At 40.4% G+C, this 23,756-nt stretch overlaps 1 protein-coding gene across 3 annotated transcripts in view; it reads right to left on the reverse strand.

Annotated features, from left to right (window-relative positions):
* The window catches only part of zfhx4 (zinc finger homeobox 4), an 81,585-nt gene that overhangs the window by 47,118 nt on the left and 10,711 nt on the right, over nucleotides 1–23,756 (reverse strand). For all 3 annotated transcript variants that reach the window (XM_017428407.3, XM_017428409.3, XM_037973076.1), the window contains exons 2-5: nucleotides 9,582–12,111; nucleotides 9,021–9,233; nucleotides 8,327–8,621; nucleotides 5,995–6,536 (exon numbers count right to left, since the gene is read on the reverse strand). In XM_017428407.3, the coding sequence (XP_017283896.1) occupies nucleotides 5,995–6,536; nucleotides 8,327–8,621; nucleotides 9,021–9,233; nucleotides 9,582–12,065 (3,534 nt within the window). In that variant the 5' untranslated portion in view covers nucleotides 12,066–12,111. The remainder of the gene's footprint in view (nucleotides 1–5,994; nucleotides 6,537–8,326; nucleotides 8,622–9,020; nucleotides 9,234–9,581; nucleotides 12,112–23,756) is intronic.

The following is a 23,756-nucleotide window of genomic DNA, read 5'->3' on the forward strand; positions in this document are numbered from 1 at the left end:
AAATTAAACACACATTTTAATGTCAGGTGATCTCAAAAGTAAATCTAATTAACTTTCAAGAAAGAATTCATCTGATCCCCCTGCCATGCGATCTGTGTGAAGTTGGTCTGATCAAATCAATGCTTCAAACGTTGAGACAACATGCCCCGAGAGATCATATTTGAGCTGAACAAGCTTTCTTTGATTATTCCTTTTTTCTATCATTGTTATTTATGTCCCAACCAGATGATCAAACCTCAAAAAAGAAGAAGGGACATAGTAGTTGGAGGTTTAAAAAAGTGTTGGAGGGAGATATATGTGTGAATCCAAAAGAAGTAAGTGTGTATTTTGGTCAGTATTGCAGATAAAGCGAGGGTGGGAGGGTTTAGGTGAGGTGCGGTGGGGGAATGGGGGAAGACAAAAACAAAAAGACAGACTCCTGCCAGCTTCTTTGTTCTTGTATCCCTGCAATGTTCCCTTCCTTTTGGTGGTCTGGAAGATACAGACCCCCCCTCAATCTTTTCTCAGACTTCACAACTCCTGTCTATACCCCACCCCCTCAACTTCCACCCCCTTCTGCTATCGTTCCCATACCTGTCAGCCCAGATCTGCTTCACAGTCTCCTGCACAAGGACACAACCCAAATGACCCACTGTGAGGGGTGGGAACGGGTATGAAGAGGATCACATCAAGCTAATCATATGAAAAAAATAAATGAATAAAACTTGTATCTACATCTCTGTCTCACACATACAAAACACACCTTTCCAAAAGAAAAACAAAAGACATGTACATCACAGTCTGCAAGCCTTATTCAATGGGGAGTCAAGGAAAATGTGCATGCCTGTGTGTGGTGGTGGTGGTGGTAACACGGCGGCCTCATGGAGCCCCCACGGCACCAAGAGCTCCGCCACAGGAGACGTATGAGCTGACATGGTCCNGGGGGGGGTGATGAGAGTAAGTAAGCATTACATACGAGTGTCAGCCAAAAGCTGGATCAAAGCTGGACACTGCATATACAGACGCATGCACAAACACACAAGCAAATGCTCTACCGACCATCTGGTAAAGGCGTTGGTAGGAGAATGGGCGCAACTCTTATTAATATCTATGAGGATTATTAGGAAGAAGGGCAAGGGTGGGGACATCCATCCATTCAAACCTCCCCCTTAAACACAAAGCTACAGGGACAGCATGCACACAAACACACGCACACATGCACACACCTGCTTTTATGCTTTAATTAGCCACCACCCCCAGCACCCCGCCCCCTGACCTCTGAAAGATTTCCATTGTAATCTCCACGCAGGTGAAAGAGGAGACTATTTGACTAATCTACTAACCGGCATCTATTTGCCTTGCACAGATGCAGAAAATGAGAAAGCGGTAAAGACAGACAAGCTTTCTGCCAAAAAAGCTCCAGTAAATTTATTTGTCTATTTAGGTTTACAGTGCTGAACTCTTGGCAGCATCTTACATACTATGACAGAACATGAAACCTATATTTGGCAGTCAAGTAGCATCTAGTGTGAAGTGTCTGAGAAGATTCCTTTTTGAAGAGAATAGCAACTCTTTAAGTCTGTATGTGAGTGTAAGACAAGGACACTGTTATCAACAGCTTGTGTCTGGTATAAGTGCGCATGGACTCAAGTGGAAAATGGTAACCTGATAACCACATTTGTCTGAGTGCATCTCTATAAATGTATGTAGCACTATACCTCTGTGTGTACATACGAACTTATGTGTATGTGTGTGTGAATGTGTCATAAACGGTGCCATGCATTTGAAATAGACCCAGACTCTATTCTATTCTAGGGAACAGCACAATGATATTTTATGCAAATCTATGGGAGTCAATCTCCTGTCCATTTCCCCATCACACAAGTCCAAATGACAGTCCAATAATTTGGGCTGCATATATATTGGGCCATTTGATTTTTAAATGAGAGCGAGCAGGGTTGACCCTTGCTAATAGCCAAGGCGCAGTAGTGGACCTAATATCACAGATGTGCAAGAAAAGCTGCTGCCATTTGAGAGAAATTGAGGAAAATTAAATTTGAGGAAGGGGGTCAGAGATTGAATAATTAAAGAAAAAAATGCCTTTATTGATATTGGTAGAGGAAATAAAGAGAAAGACCTAATGGAGATAAATTACACATATAAAATCTGTAACTCCAAAACAAGGCTCTTTTCCTCTTTAACTCCCTTTTCTCCCTCCGCCTTTTAAACCACTGGTTTAATTCCCCCCCTACCCCATGATTCCAAGCCCCTGTGTTGCCAAGAGGATCATAGGTAATGAGATGGCCTATCTGCTGCTCCCCAGGGGTGAGGCAGAAAGAGCGAGCTAGGATAAAAGAGAGTCAGAGACTAAACAAAGAGAGTGGCTAAAACACAGGTGGTGAAAAAGTGTGAGACAGCAAGACAGAAGCACTTCATATATGAGTTTTTGTCTTATGCACCCCAGCTAAATGTTTTCTGTCTCTCAAAGTTGGTCATAAAAAGTAGGAAGCATTTTAAGAACTAAAAGTTCTTAGTTAAAAGGAGATTGTGAAGAAAGAATGGAACGGTGGAAAGTGGTCAAAAAATAAGATATGGAGAAGTGCAGTGGACCCCAAACAATAATTTCTGGTAAAATTATCATGGAAAGTTGAACAGACTGGTAGCAATTTAGAAGAATCTAAGATTTATTTAAACAGCCATCTGAGAAACAGGTGCCATGACCTCTGAGACACAGTGTGTGTACATGTGTGTGTGGTCCTTGACTATGCCACATTGACCATGAACATTCTCAACTCCCAATGACCCAGGGGCAAGCACAGCAAAGATCTTAACCTCAAAGCTCTACTGGGAGACATGCACACAAACACATATGTTCAATACAAGCTGAACCCCCACTTATCCAGGCGGGACTTGTGAATGGCACTGACAGATTTACTCCCAACTCCATGTGTATAAAGGCCAATGTTTGTTATTTAAAATAATAATAAAGCCACACATCATAATATTCAACGCTAAGCTAAATATGAGCCAGGCAAGCTATGGACACATCGACTTACAGCTGAGTTTACATCAAGGGCTAATAGTCCACAAACTTTACATTAAAACATCTCTTTATTTTGCTATTCACAATGCTTCAGATGAATTTACTTAATGGCCACAACATTACTGAGAAGTGAGGTTCATACATTCTGTGTTAAACTAAAAGCTGAGTTATGAGAGATATTGTGTAGAAGTACTCCAAACGGAAGTGTTTTAATGTTAAATAAACTTGGACTATTCAAATTTCTTACATTTCTTCTTCAATAGGCAGCAAGTTGTAGAACTCTGTTTTTCCCATGTAAGGCCTGAGAGTTCCTGCGCCACCTGCTGTGCCTTGGACACCAGAAGACTTGATGTCCATGAACTGCTAATGTCATTTCCCTTTTGCTGTTTCAAAGTCTGGAAAAAAAGACACTTTCAAACTCTCAATTCCCCTCAGAAGTACTCAATTGCCTCTACAAAGCGGCCATACAATTTCCTGAATATGCTTTTTGTTTGTATCTTCAAATGGTTTCCCATGCCATAAAGATATTCTCTGTTTCCAAAAAGCCAGATGGTAAAGTCGTCAACACTCAGATCTTTTATGCGCCCGGCCAAGCTACCTCTATCCCCATGTGCTTTTCACCTCTGCCAATACATAAAAGGAGTGGTGTTTTTCTGGTCAAATAATGATTTTTTTTCCTCTGCAGCTCACTCAGTTCCATCTATGCTTTCTCTACACCTCTCTCTCCGCTTTACCACCACATGTCCAAGGGTAAAATAGTGGAATTTCTGCCAGAGGCATTAAAAGCGTCATCTGTAGAACAGATTTGTTGAGGCCTGTGGAGTAGGTGGGTGGGTGGATGAGGAACAGGGGTGCTCGGGTGCACTCAGGGGACACTGGGATGACCCTTACTTGCCTTAACCATACTGGGGTTAAGTCTTTAACTTTTTTAAAAGTAAAACAAGAATAAATTTCAAAATTTCATAAAATAAGCTTTGTGATTACATTTCTATACTGTTGAAAGAACTTTAATTTGTACATTTAGTCACACTGACATTTATAGGTTTTTACGTCACTAAATGACTGCTAATGTTTAGCAGTGCAACCTTGGTTACTTTTCTGGAAAGGAGCTCATATTGAATCATCTGAAAACACAAGCAAAAGTGACTCACCATTCTCAAATGGTTGTATATGTGTACACAGATAGACACATGGACCTGCACTCAAATCTTCCTTTGACAATAAGGAGACCCTGATTTAGGTCAATTAATCATGCTGATTTAATATGCTAAGACCTCAGGTAAAGTTGTCAAGTGTACAAGCAGCATGTTTACTAAGAATTTCTAAATTTCCCTCAAGCAGAAACATCTCCAATTCATCTCGTGCCAGGTTCAGTCTTTGCCAGACTGTGGACAATCTTGAGTTAATATGAACATCCTGTTTAAGTCGGCTAAGACTGTTTCAGATATCCCCAAGAATGCCAATTAGCCTAATCCAGTTAGAACCTGAAACTATATGTAAGAAACAGTAAGAGATTTTGAAATGATTGTAAACCTGCAAAAACTAACTCATGTTTTCACATAAGAACACAAACAGTCTTTTAATACTCTTAGTGCTTTGGTTCCTTGATGCAAGGCACAAAAATAAACTGTACTAACACTCAAAGACTTCTCACTGGAGAATGGTACGTAAAGTTGTAAAGAAAGCCTAATTAATGCAATGCACTGTATCTTGTCCTGTAGGTTAAGGCCTTGGGAATGTAACAGCATCCTATTAGGATGAAGAAAATAAATCCAAATGAGAAAATTAATCCCTAAAAATATATGGAAAAAGAAATATGCCAAATATGGGACATATTGGATTTCCTTTGCATGAGCTACTTATTGCTAAATGTGCAAACACTTTAATTAGTTAATTACCTTCATCCCAGGCTCACTTTTTTGATGGACAACTGATACAGCAACACGGCAGCAGGCCATCATTTAAAAAAAGTCATGCAAAATAGGCATATTTGTTTTGTTTGCATACAAAATGGGATGTCATGGTAATAGCAAATAATAAACACTATTTCAAACTAAAGGTCATGTCAAGTTGATTAAGCAAATTTAGTTTTAGACCAAGATCATTTTAAAATGAGAAGGGACAGCGATATAGGCATTTTGTTCAAACCTTGTGAATGACATTATGTGTAATCTCGTAATATTGCAAGATTGTGTTAAATGTGATAGAACTCAAATCATGTGTTGAGGATGACTGTCAGTTATTAGAACACAACATAGGAGATGAATATCTGTAAAACTGACTGTCTTATAGTCATTTCTGTTTGCTAAGGTTACTTAGTCATGAAAATTTAACTTGACAATTTTTATAAATTAATATAAGCATTATATTAATTGTTTAATTTACAATTTTGTGTGTGTATATATATGTATACAACGTTGGGACCAAATGTAAAATATTAATATGAACAGTATTAGCCCACTTTTGCAGTTCTATTCTCCAGCACAAAACTGCATTGTTCATCCTTATCTTTTTTGTTTAATTGCTCCAGAATCATCATCAATAGCTGGAAGAAATAGCTAAAAGGGACAACAGAAGATAATCAAAATTCTGAAATACTTCACTGCTAGTCCATGGTGTGTGTGAGATTAAAAAAACATTAGTGCCAGCTTCTCACAAGCAGGAAATGTAACCATATCAGATGAAGATCTTCTACGGTACTTTCACAGTGACCTTTTCTATCTTTGTCATTCTATTCTCATGGGAACTTTCTGCCTGTGTGGTGCTGCTTAAGGGGATCGAATCAAATCTAAAAAAAACCAAAACAAAAATATGCATGCTTTTTTTCATGTATCGTTGTGCTGTCAAAACCATTTTTTCTTATTCAAATGCCTTTTGATAGGCATTTTCTTCCTATCATTACATGTTTCATTATTGTTTTTATTCTTCTGTCAGGACATCATTAGCACATCACAAGCAAACAGTGTTTTTACCTTGTAGAGGCGGATGGCAGACTCATGCCTCTGGTTGGTAGCATGTAGTCTCAGTTTATCCACGCTGTTGCTGTAGTAGTCACAGGCGTTACACTTGAGGTGCACAGGGTTACCAATGGCCACACACTTTAATCTCCACTGGTTGGCCTTGCCTCCCTCCTTGATGTGGGCCACCAGCTGGTGCTTCTGCATGTGCTTGTCTGTCTTGCAGTGCAGCTGAAAGTTGGCCTTGAGCTGAGTGTTATAGCTGCAGAGCTTGCACTGGTAGACATCACCCACCACACAGCGCCATTCCTCTTCAGGCAGGGAGCGCTCAGCATTGATGTGAGTGTTGAGAGCCTCTAGGCTGTCTGTAGAGTAGCAGTTGCACACAGCACACTGGTAGAGGCGCAGCGAGGGGTCACTGATAGGTGGTGACAAGGAGGAGAGGGAGGGGTCTGACGAAGACATGCCCCCCATTCCACCTGAAGATACCAGGGATAGATCGTCTGATATCAGCTGGCCACTGGCAAGACGCAGCTCTGCTGATAGGTCATTATTCACTATAAAAAAATGAGTAAAAACACAGGTTAGACAGCTGAATAGAAATAAAAAAGCACATTTTAAAAGTCAAAATCTAAAAAAACAATAAAATAAGTATGTGACACAAAAAGTCAGACAAAAGACGGGCAGCGTGGATCACAGGAAGAATAGTAAATTTAAAAAAAAATAATCAAAAGTGACCAAAATACATAGTCGTGGGGAAAATGAAATGCTGCCATGTGTATGGGACGATGAAGTATTGAGAGAAAGAAAAAAGGCACTTTTTTATTAAACAAAATAAATTGTGGAAAAAGAATTATCTTCCATGCCAGCCTCACTCACACAAAAGGATTTGATAAAATAAAGCCTCACAGAAGACTAGGGCTACTTACAAAATCTTGTCTATAAAAAACCTTAATAGGATTGAATCAGGATCAATTACAATCATCCTTTTCAACTCGCTAACTTGCTCATCAGGTAGCTTTAATTACTGCTCTCAGCAATAGTGGCACAATGGTTTTAGCTCTCTAGGCTTTTCTTGCATCCACACACAGTTTTAAAAAGCTGATCAATGCATTACAGATGCATTCCTTTTCTTCTGCCCACCAAACCTAGAACAAAAAAAAAAACAGATCTGCCATTCATGCAAATGTAATTAACTCTCCCGTTTGATCCCATCATTGTCCTTCTATCCATGTTATCAAAGCTAATCATGATTTTGTATTCGTTTTTTTTTTGTTTTGCTTTGTTTTTTTCTCCAGATATCACAACACTGTATGCAAACACATCATCTGGTTCATTATTGTGCGTGGTAAATTTTTCTAATTAGGGCACAGTTATTAAAACAAAAATAAATTGCATTGAATTGATTGCATGTGGGGAAAAATAAACATGCTCCTAACTGTATATGGTGGGACAATATAGAAAGTTGCAACATGTTAATCCACCATCAAGATGATTAATGTATATATTGACTGTGGTTCCTAATCTTTGAGGGCTTGTAAATATAAGTTTGACTATAAATTAATTTCCCGCTCACACTATTCCAACCTATGCACATCTGTGCTCACTATGGGGAGCTGTGAGTTATCAGTGTAATTCACTGAGAGTACATCTGCTAGCTGGGCTGTGACCTCCACACTAAAGGAGGGAGTGGGTGTGCGGCACTGCAGGGTCATTGTTAAATCTCTCTCACTCCTCCGGGAATCCGCTTCCTGCTGTTTGAGAGGATGTGTATATGTGTGTGTGTATATTTCTATGTTCTGTCCAGAACGAGTAAAGGTTTGTTAGTGTGTGTGTGTGTGTGTATTGCGATGATGGTGGTTGTGGTGTAGAGGCAGGAGGATTAAGCTGACTTAAGAAAATTACAAATGAAAGATTAAGAATAATTCTCATGTGGCATCTCATAATCATTTTTTAATCAGTGAGAGGGGTCAGAGAAAAGAGACAATGACAGAGGAACCATATGAGAGCGGAGATAAGAGACAGAGAAAAAAGAGAGAAGAGCAAGGGTAGGGGGCCAAGGCAAAAAAAAAAAAAAAAAAAAAAAGATGGAAGCAGAAAACAAGAGGGTGAGAGGGCATAGATAAAGATGAAGAGGAACAAAGGAAACACAAAGATAAAAAGAACACCTAGATGGCATCAGATAAATGAAATAAAACTGTCCGTGTAAAAAAAAATGAACCAAAGAAAACGGAATTACAAGTTACAGGGCAACAAAAAAAGCCTTTTTTCATGCTTTTTAATTGACAACCTGTGAGTCATGCATGTTTATTTTTTCGTTTTATGTATTAAATCTAGAATCATTTACCTAGGCCCGATCCAAGAGCAGCAGCAGTTGCTGGATCTAACTGAAAGGGGTTAATCATCATCTGGGCATCTGGCCCACCATTGCCAGCTGGGTTCTCCAGTTTTACTCCTGCGAGGCCCATGTTTTGAGCCAGGTAGTACTGGTACAGCTCTGCCTCGGCAGGGGCCAGGCCCAGATGGAGGCTGTGCTGGATTTGCTTCATGTTCTGTTGGAGCAGCATCATGTTGTGCATGTGCTTCTCGCTGGTCATATGGATTCGTAAGTTCCGTGCCACATTGGTCTCGTAGTCGCACACCTAAAAAAAGCAAGGTGGATGTCAAACTTTGATACTTTGATAAAACGGTGTAAGCCTAAAATTATGCTACAAACAAAACTATTTTAAAACTAAGAATAAATTACAAAACTGAGGACTGACTACAACAGCAATAAAATATAGATTCAGAAACCAACAAAATGCATGTATAGCAACATAATTGAGACCACGAAGCTAAATTTGCAATGAATGCTCTAATTACTGAAAATTATTGCCAGGATGTATAAGATATTCCCTTTTATACCAAAAGTCAGATGATCTTGCTAAGAAAAAATAATAGACACTGTGACGCACAGAGAAATAACTGCCTCATTGTGCAGTCAGTCCAACGAATTAATTGGTATGTTACTACACTATGCTGTGTTTTGTCCCATTCATTACCTCACAGCGCCAAGTGGGTTTCTGTTTTGGCTTGGAGGGCGAGGGTGCACCACAGCCTCCACCAAGGCTTGCACTGGGCACAGGGTTGGCATGGTTATGGTTGTACTGTGCCTCAGTGCCACCATTCTGGAGTGTCTGCACATTATTTAAATGCTTGTCCGACTGCATGTGGATGCTAAGGTTTCCTTTGGTGGTGGTTGAGTAATTGCATACCTAAAAGAGAAAAAAATATTAGACAAAATAATATGGTAAGCAAAAGCATCTATCACAGAAACTTAAATACAAGTTTTCATAAGTTTAGCTGAAGGCATGTGACTGAAAAAAACAATTCAAAAGAAACTACTTCAGTATGCCCATGTAAAATAAGCAGATAACAAATATTTGTAGATAACATGGCAAATCCACCATAAAAATCCAAAGAATTAACAAAAAAAAAAAATTAACAAATCCATAGAAACACAATACAGGCAGTATTTTAACTGTAACAATCCTAAAAGTCAACAAAAAGGAAAACTGTTATCCAATAGATGAAAAAAATAAATAAATAAACAGTGGACAGACCTCACAGCGGAAAGGCTTGTATCCACAGGTATAGCTTTCGCCCCTAGCTAAACGAGGGTGAGGCTGTCCTGTGCGACAGTACACACATGATCCACCAGATTCTGGGTGTTTTTCCTTCATGTGAGCATCTAGTGTTTGCTGGTACTTGTAATGCCAGTTACACTTTGGACACTTCAGCGTCTTGCATGAGTTACGTGAATGCATCATTGTCATGTGCCCTCCAAGAGACCGTGACGATCCCAAGACTGTGTCACATTTGGGGCACTCCACCCCACTGCCTGGGGATCCTTCACCTGGTCCAGGGGTGCCAGGAGTTCCAGGAGTTCCAGGTGTACTAGGATTTCCTGTGTTTTGATGAAGAGGCCCAGGACTCTCGTCATCTCTGCGCATCATCATGTCAATGGGGTTGGAGGAGGGTGATGTCCCATCTCGTCCCGTCATGCCTTCACTTGTAGAATCATTGCTGCTCTCCCGCTCTCTGGCAGCTGCCAGGGCATTGGATAAAAAGCTCTTCTCCATCTCCAGCTTCTCAGACACAGGCAGGGAGTAAGAGGAGGTGGACGCAGGGCCTTTGCTGTCACTGTTTAACTTAAGCACACTGTTGGAAAGGGGGGAAATACTTTGGTTTAAGAGAGGGAAATCTTTGCTACTGGTGCAGCTGGCTCCTTGGCCTGTCACTGCCATGGTCATGGCCTGTTCCTCCTCCTCATTTGCCTCCATTTCTGCTCCTCCACAAATTGAGTAAGTGTCCTCATCCTGTTCTGGACTTTCTTCTCCCACAGTACTGGGCTCCCGCTTTATGGGCGGGTACTGGCTCAGGTCCAGCCCATTGGGTTGCAAAGTGCATGTGTCCCTAACGTGACCTTTGCAGTCACTATCAGAGTTCCGACTTTCCAGGCTGCCACCAATGACAGCAGCAGCAGAACTCCCACTGGGGGTTCTGTGGGCACCAGCCCCTCCCCCGAGGTTTGGGTTGGTCTCAGCCTTTGGCATGATTTGGGTTCTGGGGGTTTGGTCAGAAGAGGAGCTGCTGGCACTGCCCTTCAAAAAGGCAAAGCCTGCCTGAAGAGAATCTGCATTCTCCCCACTACTGTGGAAAGCATTCCACAAGCCTCGAAGCCCCGTGTCTGGCCCTAGGAAGTTGGCAGGTGAGGGAAAGTGGGGTAGCACAGCGTTTGGGGGTTTTTTTGGTTCCAGAAAGCTTATAAGAGGTTCTTTGTCCTTGCCGATGCCCTGGATGATGGCAGAGACATGCTTGTTGCTCAGTAGCTTCTGTTCCTGCTCATTCAGGGTCATACGGTGGTCATGAACAGCATGTGTCACGAAGGAACGGCTGTAGCCAAAAGACAGCTTGCACAGGAAACACATCAGTACAGGCTTCCGCCGCCCATCAGCCACACAGCCCTCAAACTTGGACAAGTCCACATTGTTGGGGACATCTTTGGACACACAGGAGTTTTTGGCTGCACCATCCGCCGTCAGATAGTCCTTGTCATTCTTATGGCGGAGGTCATAGACACGAAAACTGTGCAACACAGGACCAGCGCCCGCCAGCCCTCCCACTGAGGTATTTGGGAAGGAGGGGTGGTCGGCCGTGAGGGATTTACTCCCAAGGGATGAGGCAATGTGGAAGGTGTTGATGATCTGGGGGTAGAAGGACATGGGTGCAGCGGGCTGCTCCAACCGTTCACCACCTGGGCTCAGGCCACTCTGACCACTATTGCCCAGGGCATTGGGGAAGGTCTGGGGGGACAGCAGGCCCCTGAATTGAAGAGCCCCCGAGAGCCCCCCCTGGTTGCCACACTGCTCTTTGGAGTCCTCCAGGATAAAGGCAGAGCCATCGGGCTGGTAGATGATCTCGCCACACAGGTTCTCCACATCACTATCCTCTTCCATCTCCATCTCACTGTTTACATCCCCGACTTCTGCAGCACCCACCTCTCGATCTCCTTCATCCTCACTCTCCTCCCCTATCATTCCTTCAACCTCCTCATCTTCCTCGTGATCTCCAGCAATAGGCAGGCGGGCATTAGGGCAGTGGTGCTCCATATATTTTTGTAAACTGGAGAAGGAATTAGAACATTCGTTGCAGGGGATCTCCTTTGCCGGTGCCACAGGAGATGTGGCAGGGGCAGAACAGTCCGAACCCAAAGCTGCTCCTCCTCCTACTCCTGGTAAAGTTCCAGTAACATTCCCTTTGTTACCGATAGTAAAGCTTTCTCTCCGACTCTGCTCAGTTACAGGGTCGATGGTTGCACTGACAGTGGTGGGGGTAGTAGTAGACCTAAGTGGGCTTAAAACAGGCCCTCCGAGGCCATTTTCTGGCTCTCCACTGGCAGCAGGCAATGACTGGTTGTTGTTGCCATTTGTGACACTGGACTCCATGGAGACAACTGAGTTGTCCTCAGCAGCAGCATCCAACCTCTGGCCACCATATTCCTGCTGCCGTGACGACACCATGGGGGGAGAGTCACAAGTTGCCATGATGACCACTACATAGGGATCTCATCTCATCCAGCCCAGTAGGGACCTGAATTTTAGAAAGAGAAAGAGAGAAAAAAGTTAATTTTGTAGAATCAAGTTAAACAACAATTCATATAGGAATATACAATTCTTATATATTCCTATATGCACAGAAGAAACAAAATCATTGATAAACAAAAGTAATGATGGTCCATTAAACTACTGAAGAAAGTAGAGTAGCTGTGGGTTACAGTAATAAATAGAAAGTTAAAACAAAATGTCTTATTTTATTATATTATTTTGTTTAATGTGGCAGAGGAAAAAAAGAAATAATGAAAACACACACATAACAGAAAGAGCTGGCTTCAATGAAGAATGGTGTTTGGAATACCAGTGAGATGTTATCAATCCTGGGTGGCAGCCCATCTTTCAACCCCTCACTGCCTCTATCTGTTGGCTTTTCACAATAAGGTACAAATGCTAAGGCACCCATGAACATGCATCTCATATATACCCCCTAAAGTCCACAAACACACATTAGAAAATATTTTCAAGCTGTAATTAAAGGCAAAGCTTTGTTCTAAAAGCTTGAGAGCCAAAGTTCCATTTCTACTTTAAAGGAAATACATTCTTGCTCAGCTAAATGCAACAAATGAGAACAGCTTCTGCATGCCAGTCTCTTCACTTGATACAGTACCAGCTCCTTTCAGATACTTGTGTGTAAAGGAACTAGCATTAAAAGAAAGCTATAAAGAGTCATGTTAACCTTTAACCCAATCCACCTGCTGCTTAATTCTCTCTCTTTTCGGCACTGCCTTTTACTCACAACAAAGCTACAAAGCAATTAGAGGATTAATCCACAACAATCCACGGCTAAACAAAGCTGGTGGGAGGGACAGTGAAAGCGTGAGGAATGAAATCAAAAACGAGTCTGTGTGTTTTGATGGTGCATGTGTGTGCATGCGCAGCAATCAGGTTTAATCTGATAAATCCCAGAGATGATTCCATGGGACTAGTAATAGATAAAAAGAAAGAAATTAAGTTTTATGTGTCTCATTCATGTGTATTCATGAGATTAAAAAAAAAATCACAAAGAGGAGAAAATGAATTTTAGTACTTATCAGTTGGAGGAAATAGGTAAGATGCAAATGTGTGACATGTACATGATAAAATCTGTTTCCTAGCATAAGTCTATCAATCTAAAGAGTTAAATCATGGATCTTTAGGTCAGTTTCACTTATAACGAATCATGAAAATAGTTTTGAAACGTTTTTGGCTTATGTTGTTTCAAGCTTAAGACAAACATCTTAGAGATAACAGCTTTATATGCAACCATGTGTTTTCATGTTAACACTAATTGTAATTGCAGAAACATTAGCAGCAATTAGTCTTGCATTCTAAAGCAAGACGATGAAACAGGGAAAATGAATCATGCTACAAGAATGTGTAGTAATGGCACACGCACTCAGACTTTTTCCTTTATAATGTATAAGCTCATTTTAAAGATTGCTGCATGGTTTACTTTACATATGTAGAGCAAAAAACAAAAATGGAGAAGAGTGGAATTTAGGCTTATTCAAACTGTTACCATATTGAAACATTCACATGATACCAAAGCAAATATACTGTACTTCTTCTTGCAGTTTAACATATATAAAACTACTTAATATTTTGCTCATTTGCTCCTCTTCTAAAGGTCTGTGTTACATGTGATTTTGTGGGTAAAGCTGCTCAGAAGCAGTGGGTTTGAGGGCTAATGCGGCACATGCGACAGGATTTACTACTTGTCAGTGGTGTCATTTCACTGCTTATTTCATTGGGGAGCAACCCCTTTGAATTGTAGCTCGGACATAAAACACTGCGGTTTATGAATTATGCATCTCTTTAAGAATGGAATTATGTCTCATGGTTAAGCCAGTGTGTTAAACACTTGGCACTGACACATCATCCCCCCTAATGCTAACAGGTTAAGAGCTGTTTACATGTGTGCTGCCTGCCAACAATAACATAACTGTCCATTATTTTGTTCCCTTTGATTCTAATTGAACCGATTACTCTTGCCGCCAACAGAGCAACCTATTGTGATAAATACTTGATGTTAAATAGATCATTTTTGCTTACACTTGCTACAACATACTTGTGCTGTTTGTTTTGTTTTGTTCAAAAGTTATAGACTATGGAGGGGTTTTTGTTTGTTTGTTTGTTTAACAAGATCATTTTAAACTGCATATTCAAAAAGCAATGGATCATGGGTAAAAATGAAGTTCACTCAAAAACTTGGAAATTTACCTTGTTTAAATCTTTAGAGGACAGTTAAGTAACTCTTTCGTTATTAAGTAAGTTTGATAATTCAATTTTCAAATGTAATCTAAATTACATTTCTGATAGCACAACTCACATTCCACTGACGTACACAGTAACAACTTGTAGTCAGTCCCATCCTTCCTTCTTTTTGTTTTGCTCCATCTCCATGGTTTCACACCTTTCTCAGCAGTGGTGCCCACTTGTCTTTCTTTTAAGGCAGATCATATTACTACTAGCTAAAAAACATTCCTGGTTCTCTCCCCCACTGGCTTCCTCCGCTCTGCTAACCAACCAGACTACTTTCATTTGTAAGAGTGAAATAGACAGACAGATACATAGAGAGAAACTAACAATGAAGGGTTTTCCACACCACAGAAACAGTTCCCTTCTTTTAACAGGAGAACAAAAGAGGTGGCCTGAGCTGCTCCTACCTCTGTTTTTTAATTAAGCATGTCCCCTTGCTTTCACACGTATGCACACGGACACAGGCTGACAAACACACACCCACACACAAACACACACAGACAGAAACGGACACACATAACATTAAGGTAATTAAAGTGGCAGATCAGATCCAGTGAGAGGCAAATAATAGCCCAGGAATGCCTGCTTTGGACACTGCAAGTTCTGATGGGTGAAAGGGGCTAAGAGACTCCTTAGTCTTTTGTTTTTCTCTACCCGCCCCTTTGCTCTCTTTCCCCTATCCGTCCATCTGCTTTTCAGTAGCTCACTGAGAGACGAAGAGGCAATCTGAAGGAGGGGATTTGTCTTTTAGTTTTTTATATATGTACTTTTTAATCAAACTGATTATTCACACTATGAATCATCTTCAAATGGAAGTCAGATTGAAAGTTCTATATATCACACAAGTTGGAAAAAAATTTGATTATCAAGAACTTAATACAAAAGCAAATAAGTTGCTTGATGGCTACACATTTGCTAGGAACACAATTGTGATTTTGGTTTATCAATGTGAAATTAATGTGCTAATACATCATAAAACTTTACAACATGCAAACAATTCAGACTTGAGCTACAAAACAGGTGGTGATGCCAGAGTCTCCTCCTTTGTTTTTGTCTTGTCGGACTATTGAGCATTAGCCAGAGTTGCAGCCTGTTATATGTCAAACCTGTAATTGCAGTGTCGCCACACCGCTGACTTTGTTTACAATGGGATCTGCTGGGTTCAAATTCCTCATCACCAACTGTCTGACATTTTAATGCAAAGGCAGCAGCACTATTAATACTGCGGTGAATATTTACAGCATTTGTAAAGACTGGAATTAGGCATATTCTTGACCCGTGATGTGGTCGATTGAGTCCTAAAATTCTCATTTTTTCTCATCTTGTCAAACTGTTTGGAGAAACATGTGAACACATTTAATGACTAGTAAAAAATACATCCAGAATACATCTTTGTGGTCATACTTTTCTAGATACCAAAGTCAGTGGACAGTGTGAAACTACAGCTATGTGTCCATTTCTTAAGGTCTTCTAGAAGGTCAGTTCTCTCCCGGCATGTGGCCCCTTGGTCTAAAACCAAATCTTCTATCAAAATGTCACCAAGCGTTAGCCAAAGACAAAGGAGAAAGACTGTGTGAAAGCCCCTGCATCTATCTCCCACTGTCAGAGCCATGAATAGGCCTACTCTGGTCTAATTAGACTTGTTTATTTGTTGCCATGCAAAAATGAAGGGATGAAAAAAAGTGGATGAAGGCAGAGGGGAATTATCTCCGTCCTCACAATGCGGGAGAAGCTTCAGCTTCCATCAAAGAGCACTAATGCACAAACACATATGCACATGTGCACACAATCACAATCACAGAGGAAGGCCTAATGCTTTTGGTTTAAAGCCTTAAAAACAAGAGAAGAGGAAAAAAACGCAAACGGAGGAAAGGGAAGGGGAGTTGCGTGACCAACTCCTTTAGTTCTTACTCACAAAAGGTTTTAATGCAGCCCCTGTTTGATGCCTGGAGGTGTAATATTAGACACAAGTTTCAGTAAAACTCAACAGTGCCCCTCACACCCTTTTCTATCCGCCTGTCCTATTCCTTATGTTTCGCTTGTGAGCAAAGGCCTTCATTACCAAAAGACACCTTATCATTACTGCACGGCAAAGCCCAGACACCTAGAGCGCCACGTCATTTAACACAGGAATCTTGTTTGACAAATTACCCTCACTGCTAAAATGCCTTTTAGCAAATCAAAATCCAAATTATGCTTTGCACAATCAATGATAGTAGATTGCAGAAGGAGGCAAAAGACGAACGAGAAGGTTTAGAGTGAGGGGGTTAAAAGAAAAATGTAGAGGACAGAAGCAGCATTTTTTTCCTTTCTTTTTAAGATCAGCTATGCAGGTTCTATCCCTCAGGTTGATGACAAGTAAATTGGTCTCACTGGTTGCTCAGGTAACATTACACCCAACTTCCCCCAGGCTCACACCTGATATACTATTGTTGATTAAAAAACAGGGTGACAGATAAGATAAAAAAAAATGAGGTGAAAGAGTTTATAGGAAACAAAAACTATATTGAGTTGTATGCAAACATATGCAAACTTGTTGGCTAGATGAAAATAAACGATGAACCCAGAGGTCATGTTACATTTTTTTAGTTTCTTACAAGAACCATCCATGGATTCTAAAGTCTGATTTTAGGTCAGATTACAGAGGTCTTTGGCCATATTTCAACCAAAACTGCTTAGAGGAATTCACTCTACAGATTTCAGTTGAGTTTACAGCCAAGTTAAATTTAGTTCCACAAATTTTTCATCATGACACTTGCGTAGCATGTTTATCCTGGGTCAGTGTCAGTGTTTATATGCTGCTTGTACAGCTTCACAGAGACAAAGTTTAATGGATTAAAGACAACTTTGACTGGATTTAACATTCTTACAAATGGACTTCGGGCTTACAGAGTCCAGTTTAAATATACGCACAAGCCTCACGCCTTTGAAGATGTAATATTTCAAACTAAACTCAAACTGAAACATGAAAATAAACAGTCAGACGCTGCTGGGTCACAGTCACCACTTACTGCCCTTGCTAAAGATTTTTTCAGCATCAAAGGGAAAGCCAATCTACATAGCTAATGCCTCCAGTTTTTTTTCCCTCCTCTTGCTCAAACTCGAAACAGCAAAGACTGGAGAGAGTGAAAAAAAAAGTGGGGATTTTTCTTTTGCCGACAATCTGGAAACACTCTCAAGTTAATTAGGGTTGATTGGAAATGAACCACACAAACAAAGGGCAGCTTATGTCCTGACTATTATGACCATGCACAGCTGTGTGCACGTGCACGGCGGGTTACTAAAACCACCTTAGAAGTGCACCATGGGAGAACTTCAGCACTCTGGACTCATCATTTTTACTTTTACCCCCCCTCCTCCAATCGCAGTGTTGGAGAATGTGTGACGACCTCCACTACCAGGGAGCAAAACTTCCAGCCCCTGACACCACAAAAGGCAAGAAGGTAATTAAGTTTGAAAGAATAGAGGCACTACTACAAACAATGCGCCAGTGTCCACAGGGAGGGATATATGTGTGTGCATGTTGAGGGCGGGTGGGGGTTGGACTGGGGTGGGGGTCAGAGGAGTCATTAACATTCAGTGGCTGGGTAAAGAGAGGAAGGAGGGCAAAGTTGAACTGAGGATGGCATTCTGTCGCTTTCTGCTTCTCGCGGCCTTTATCGCAGCAAGACTTGTCTGTTCATTCTCTGTATTTATTTCTCCTCTTTTTTATTTTCTCTCAATCACCCTAACATCTGGTATGAACCCCTCCACCCCTTCTTTATCTCCCTCTTCCTAGTGACCACACTGTTCTGCTCTTTTTGCCCCCTTTCTTGTAGAGGGGGTGCCCCCTTACAGGCGACACACACCACAAATGCAAACTCCCACATCCTGATTTAAGTCCAGCCTTTTTAACTTTTACACGGCTAAGTTGGCAACTTTTTACTAAACCTATGCTTGAGTACAGAGCATGCAGCAGGTACACACACTGTACCCCTGTTGGTTACCACCTGGGAATGCTAAGAATGAATTAAATACCCCCCACCCCACACACACATTTACTCATATAAAGTTTTACAAAACACAAACCCAAAAACACATAAGGCTCTTTCATCTTTCTTCACCACATCTCCAGAAAGGGCAGTTTAACTCAATTAGCAAAGAATGTAATTTTATTTACAGACTCCTAAGCAATTTGCAACACACACACACACTTACATACACACTGACTTACACAGTTTAAGCAAACTGTCCCTCTCCCACGTGGTAGGAGCTAAGAAAGAAGTATTCATTGCTCATGCATGTGTGTATGTCTATGTGTGTGAATCAGAGTGTGCGGATGTGCGAGTGTGTGCATGTGTGTTCAGACGGGAAAGATCATGAGACACATTTACGTCAGATGAGTGAATCAGACAAACCACCGCTAATTTCAATGAAGGATTCTTCTGAGGGTGAAGGAAGGATGAGAATGAGACTTTGGCAGTCAGCGGGAGGTACAGAAATAGTGACAACAATAGGCCAAGAGACGAGAGAGAAAAACAACTTGTACGTGTGTTTTGCACGGCTACTGTCCACCTTTGTCTCTGCACAATTACAGACAGCAAGTCACCAACTAATTGTTGCATTGCAGTGTTATGTTTTTACTAATCTGCCTCGCTTTGTCTTTGCATCTCACCAGAGACATGGATTAGTGCTAAAATGATGACTGCTTAATCCTTGATTTGCCCGAACTAAATAAAAATAATCTACCCTGCTCATCATGCTCTTGTAAGGCACAACATACACAGTACGAGCGGGCTAAGCTGTTACATAAATCAGAGCCTTATCTTTTGGATGAGGTAAAACCATGAGACCATACACAAACACACACACACACACACACCTCTTCTCTGCAAAAACACATCAAGCCAAAAAGGGTGACATTGTGGGATTATTCATCAGAGAAATTGATAATCCTGCTAAATACAAACAAAAAAAATGTATGTTATATTTTTTTTCTAAACTACGTGTTTTCTTTTGAGGTGTATTGATATATATATATATATCAGTTCAGGAAAAATATAAATATCACTCATTTGTGTTGATTCAGACCACACTATCTTTCCTCCTGACTCTCAGCATGTTTGTTTAGGGAAAGCACTGTTGGAGAAGATGAAAAATGAAAGCTGCCATTGCTAAAGTCTCATGCGCGCACACATTTAAACTCACAAGGCCATGGCGGTGCAGCGCAGAAGAGGTTAAGCAAACACTGTCCACGTCAGTCAAGGATAGTGTGCACACTCTAACAGACAGACACACAGAGAGCAGTCTCTGACGCAGGCATTTCATGTCCACCTGGCAAATATAAACGACTGGTTATATTGCATTGAATACCATGAGTTTCATATTTTCTGCTTTTTTATGCTATTATAACTGCTAGGAAACAACTTGTGTCAATTATTTTAAGACAGCAAATGTATGATTTTTAAATACTTGGCAAAGACGTCTGAAATTTAAAAAAAAACATGAAGTAAGTTTCCAGCTCTGAAATCTGTTTTGCAAGAAAACGAGCTGATACTCTGAGGGCTATTATTAAGCATTACAAACTAATGTAGCAACTCCCACTTCTTGTTGCCAAATTCCTTTTAAGGAAAAAATATGTCACAAATGTTGCCCTATCTGGTGAAAAATGTCTGTCAGTATAAAGTAACGAAAATGGTGGTACAGTACTTACAGCATAGAAAATCCTGTATAAATGTACAGATTTTATCACAGCTGTGTTTGCTGGCTGTCTCACGTGCTTTGTTATAACTCAGTTACAGCCTGAACAGGTAGGGACAACTTGTCTCTCCACTGAGTTACAGTCAGCTGATTCGTGTTTGTTAAACTTCTGCTTATCAGTCCAATTACAGTCACATCTAGACGGGACACCTTACATATCATAAAAACACTTTGTCTGACATGCTGACCAGATCTTCCCCTTCTTTTGCAGGAGTGAAAATAAAGTTTAAAGTTCAGACCCCTGCTGTTTTCTAAAGACGGTACTCGGCAGGACCCTAGCCCTGTCATTATTTTCATAAACATAATCATAGGGCAGGTATCCTGACTGACGCCACAAGCTATGTGCTTCTGACTTAAACATCTCCTGAGCACTCCTCTTACATGCCACAAAAAATACTATTAATGGCTTGAGCATTTCGACAGCGAAGAATGTGCTTACCTTACATTAGACAACCAAATATACAGATACACAAATGAACACCCATTTAACTACACAGAGATGGGAGCAGGCAAAGGGGATGTGTGGAAAAACATACAATACCTTTTGGCTTTCCAAGAGCTTGACTACTCGTGACAGGTCTAATTTCTGGACCCAGGGAATTACTAATTAACTTAAGCTTTCGGCTCTCTATTTAATTAGAGAGGTCTCCAAATGAACTTTAGACCAAAGCCATTTGCTTTTTAAACAAACCCCCTTTTTCTGACAGCTGTTGTGAGTTTGCCCTCTTCTCACAAAAACCACAAGGAAAGCACAGTTGTTATTTATGCCCTCATGGGCTCTTTTTCTGGTTACTGTAGGAGGATAGAAAGAGAATTGAGGGAGGAGAGGGAACAAAAAACGAGCAGCAGAGTTGAAAAGTGTACATTTTAATTAGATTTCACTACAAACAAACAACTGTCACATGTAATTAGCATAGTTTTAGATTAGCGCCACAATATTCCTTTATCAAATAAACACCATGTCAGGCAGATCTGGGCCAGCCTGCTGAGAGGGAACTCAGATAAAGTGGACCGATTATCCTGATTGCTGTAGGAAATAACCACAATAAGATACGAAATAACTTTTAAAAATCAAATATGCAATATGAAAAGCAATGTATTTTTCTTTATATATATATGCATATAATAATCTGCACTGCTTTGCTCTTTAAGTGACAACCACAAGGCTGTGGAGGCCAATGACAAGGCAGCAGAGGACCAGAGTGCAATATCTATTTTTCAACAAATGCATACAGATTGTGCTTACTGCGGAGCAACACACCTCTCAAACAGATGTGAGACTCTTCTTAAAAATATACACATTATACAAGGGAAATAATAATAATATTAAATGAAGGTTACACGGAGAAAAAACAGAATTCTCTGTTTTGAATTTACCAATATTCCATAAAGAAAAGTAACTATTTCCAACAAGCTAAAAGAGGAAGACAATCCATCGTCAACTTCTGACACTTGTTTAGGTATTGCGTTAAGAAAGAAGGTCATTCTTCAAAATACTTTGCTTTTTTAACTGTTCCTCCGAAGCTTTCCCCTATCGGCTCATCTTTTCAGGGATGAAACAAAGCAAAACTCCCCTCTCTATTTAGTCTAAGTGCAGAGAACTGATACATTAGTGAAACCACTGACAAAACTAGCCCGTTAATACCTTCAATTTCATATACAAGAACATTCCAGGACATGCTCTGCTCTTCTTCTTTCTGTCACAGAAAAAGGAGACTTGACTTTTTTTTCCCCTTCTCTCTTACTTTATTTCTTTCAAAAAGCAAATAATTAGGATTATTCCACTACTGACGCCAGGCAAAAAAAAAAAAGAGTCAAGTTTAAGAAGGAGCAGCAGAGCCACATGCTTGACTCCTTGTATTAGATCAGATTGAGACTCAGACTAAAGAAGGAAATACCTGCACTCATTTTTTTATTGCTTTTTATATTTTAACAGCTCCAAAGGGGACGCATCTATTTATGTTCAATGTGACTTTGTAAGTGAGCTTTTTAGCTCCTGAAAACAAAAAAAGGAATCTTTTCCAAAAACATACCAAATACCAGGGCTGCTTTTCAGGGACTTTACACACAAACAAACTGACTTACTTCTTCAATACCTTTCTGAAACTGCATTAACGTTTTCTTTATATTAGTGTAATTTGTTTTTTTACAATAATACAAAAATCGGTTTCCGTGCAACCAAAACCTAATTCCTGGGTCTCTTTACTTCGTCTCTCATTACACTGTTTGTTTAAGACCACAAGTCATGCATAATTAATTAGCCACTTATTCCCTGACAAACCTTGCCAATGGCCTTGATATCAGCATGTTATTGCTCTCAGGAATACCACATGCCAATCATGTCCCAAACCCGGAGCACAGATGAATACATGGACACATGCAGACACCAACAAACATACAAATTACAAACAAAAAACAAGAAGAAAAATGCAGCTTATTTGATGCATTTGTTCTAATTATTATTTTTACTGACACAGTCTCACTCCTGTCTTATTTTCAATCTTTCCTAAAGGTCTATTAATGTGCACATCTTGTGACCGGGCTCTTTGCTTTTTCAATCCAAGCCTTTGTCTTTGGCCAACAGGGAAGAGAATGTATCATTTGTCATGAGACGTCTTGTGCTATTGTGGGGTGTTTTTTTCTCAAACCTGGAGAGACTTAGTCATTCATCAACTTTTTTTTTTTTTTTTGTTGAGCTCAGAGATTGTTGCTTAACTTCTATTTGAGTGAGGTAGCTGTGCATATTTTTCACGGTTTTGTTTTTATCTTGCCAGCTTTCATAGCTCTGAAAATACTTCTGAGAGCAATCGATAGAGCGTGGCATATAACCTTTTGTACCACGCATTGTTTTGTCGGTAAGTACAGGAGAGACAAACCTTTCTAAAATAAAAGGCTACTGAACACTTTGTTGGATATGTAAGATAAGGACTTTGAGGCACTCACATGGACCTGAAGAGCTGAGCAAGTGTCCTTCACATTGAATGTATTAAGAAGTATAAAGGACAAACAATGTCAAAGCTTGCAAGGTAACTACCAAGTCTACATGTATGTGCAAAGAAAAATAAGCATTATTAGAAATTTACAGCAATAGAGCAAAAGCTCATATCATTAAGGAAGTAGTTTCTCTCTGCATTCAAATTACTGGGTTTTTTTTAAAAGTAACTCTTCATACTTGACCACCAGTCCTGTAACCAAAACATAAAAAAATGCATACACAGATGACAGATGAAACAAAAGCAACAGAGAATATGGGAAAGAAACACCAAAGAGCCATACACAGAAACCATAAGTGATACAAGAGAGAGGCTTCGTTTTTTCATCAACCCATTCTATTTGACCTAAACCCGAGAATCTCTGCCATCCCCGAGGCCCACAGGACCTGAGATCAAACAGAAAGAGAGCTCAAACACACGGCCCTAATTGTTCTTTCCCCACCCTATGAAATCCCCCCACTTCCACTTTGAAATGAAAAGAATAAACATATTATTCTAAATGCCTATCCCCATGTTTTTCCATGGCTAATATCCTGTACGAGATGATGGCTGATGCAAAATAGGCAGGAGAGCCTGAGAACGGGACAGAGCACAGAGGGTAGAGAAAAATCCCCCACTTTTTATTTTCCCCTAAGAGACTGATGAAGGCTTG

Source organism: Kryptolebias marmoratus, linkage group LG21, assembly GCF_001649575.2.
Source record: "Kryptolebias marmoratus isolate JLee-2015 linkage group LG21, ASM164957v2, whole genome shotgun sequence".
In the NCBI taxonomy this organism is placed as follows: Eukaryota; Metazoa; Chordata; class Actinopteri; order Cyprinodontiformes; family Rivulidae; genus Kryptolebias; species Kryptolebias marmoratus.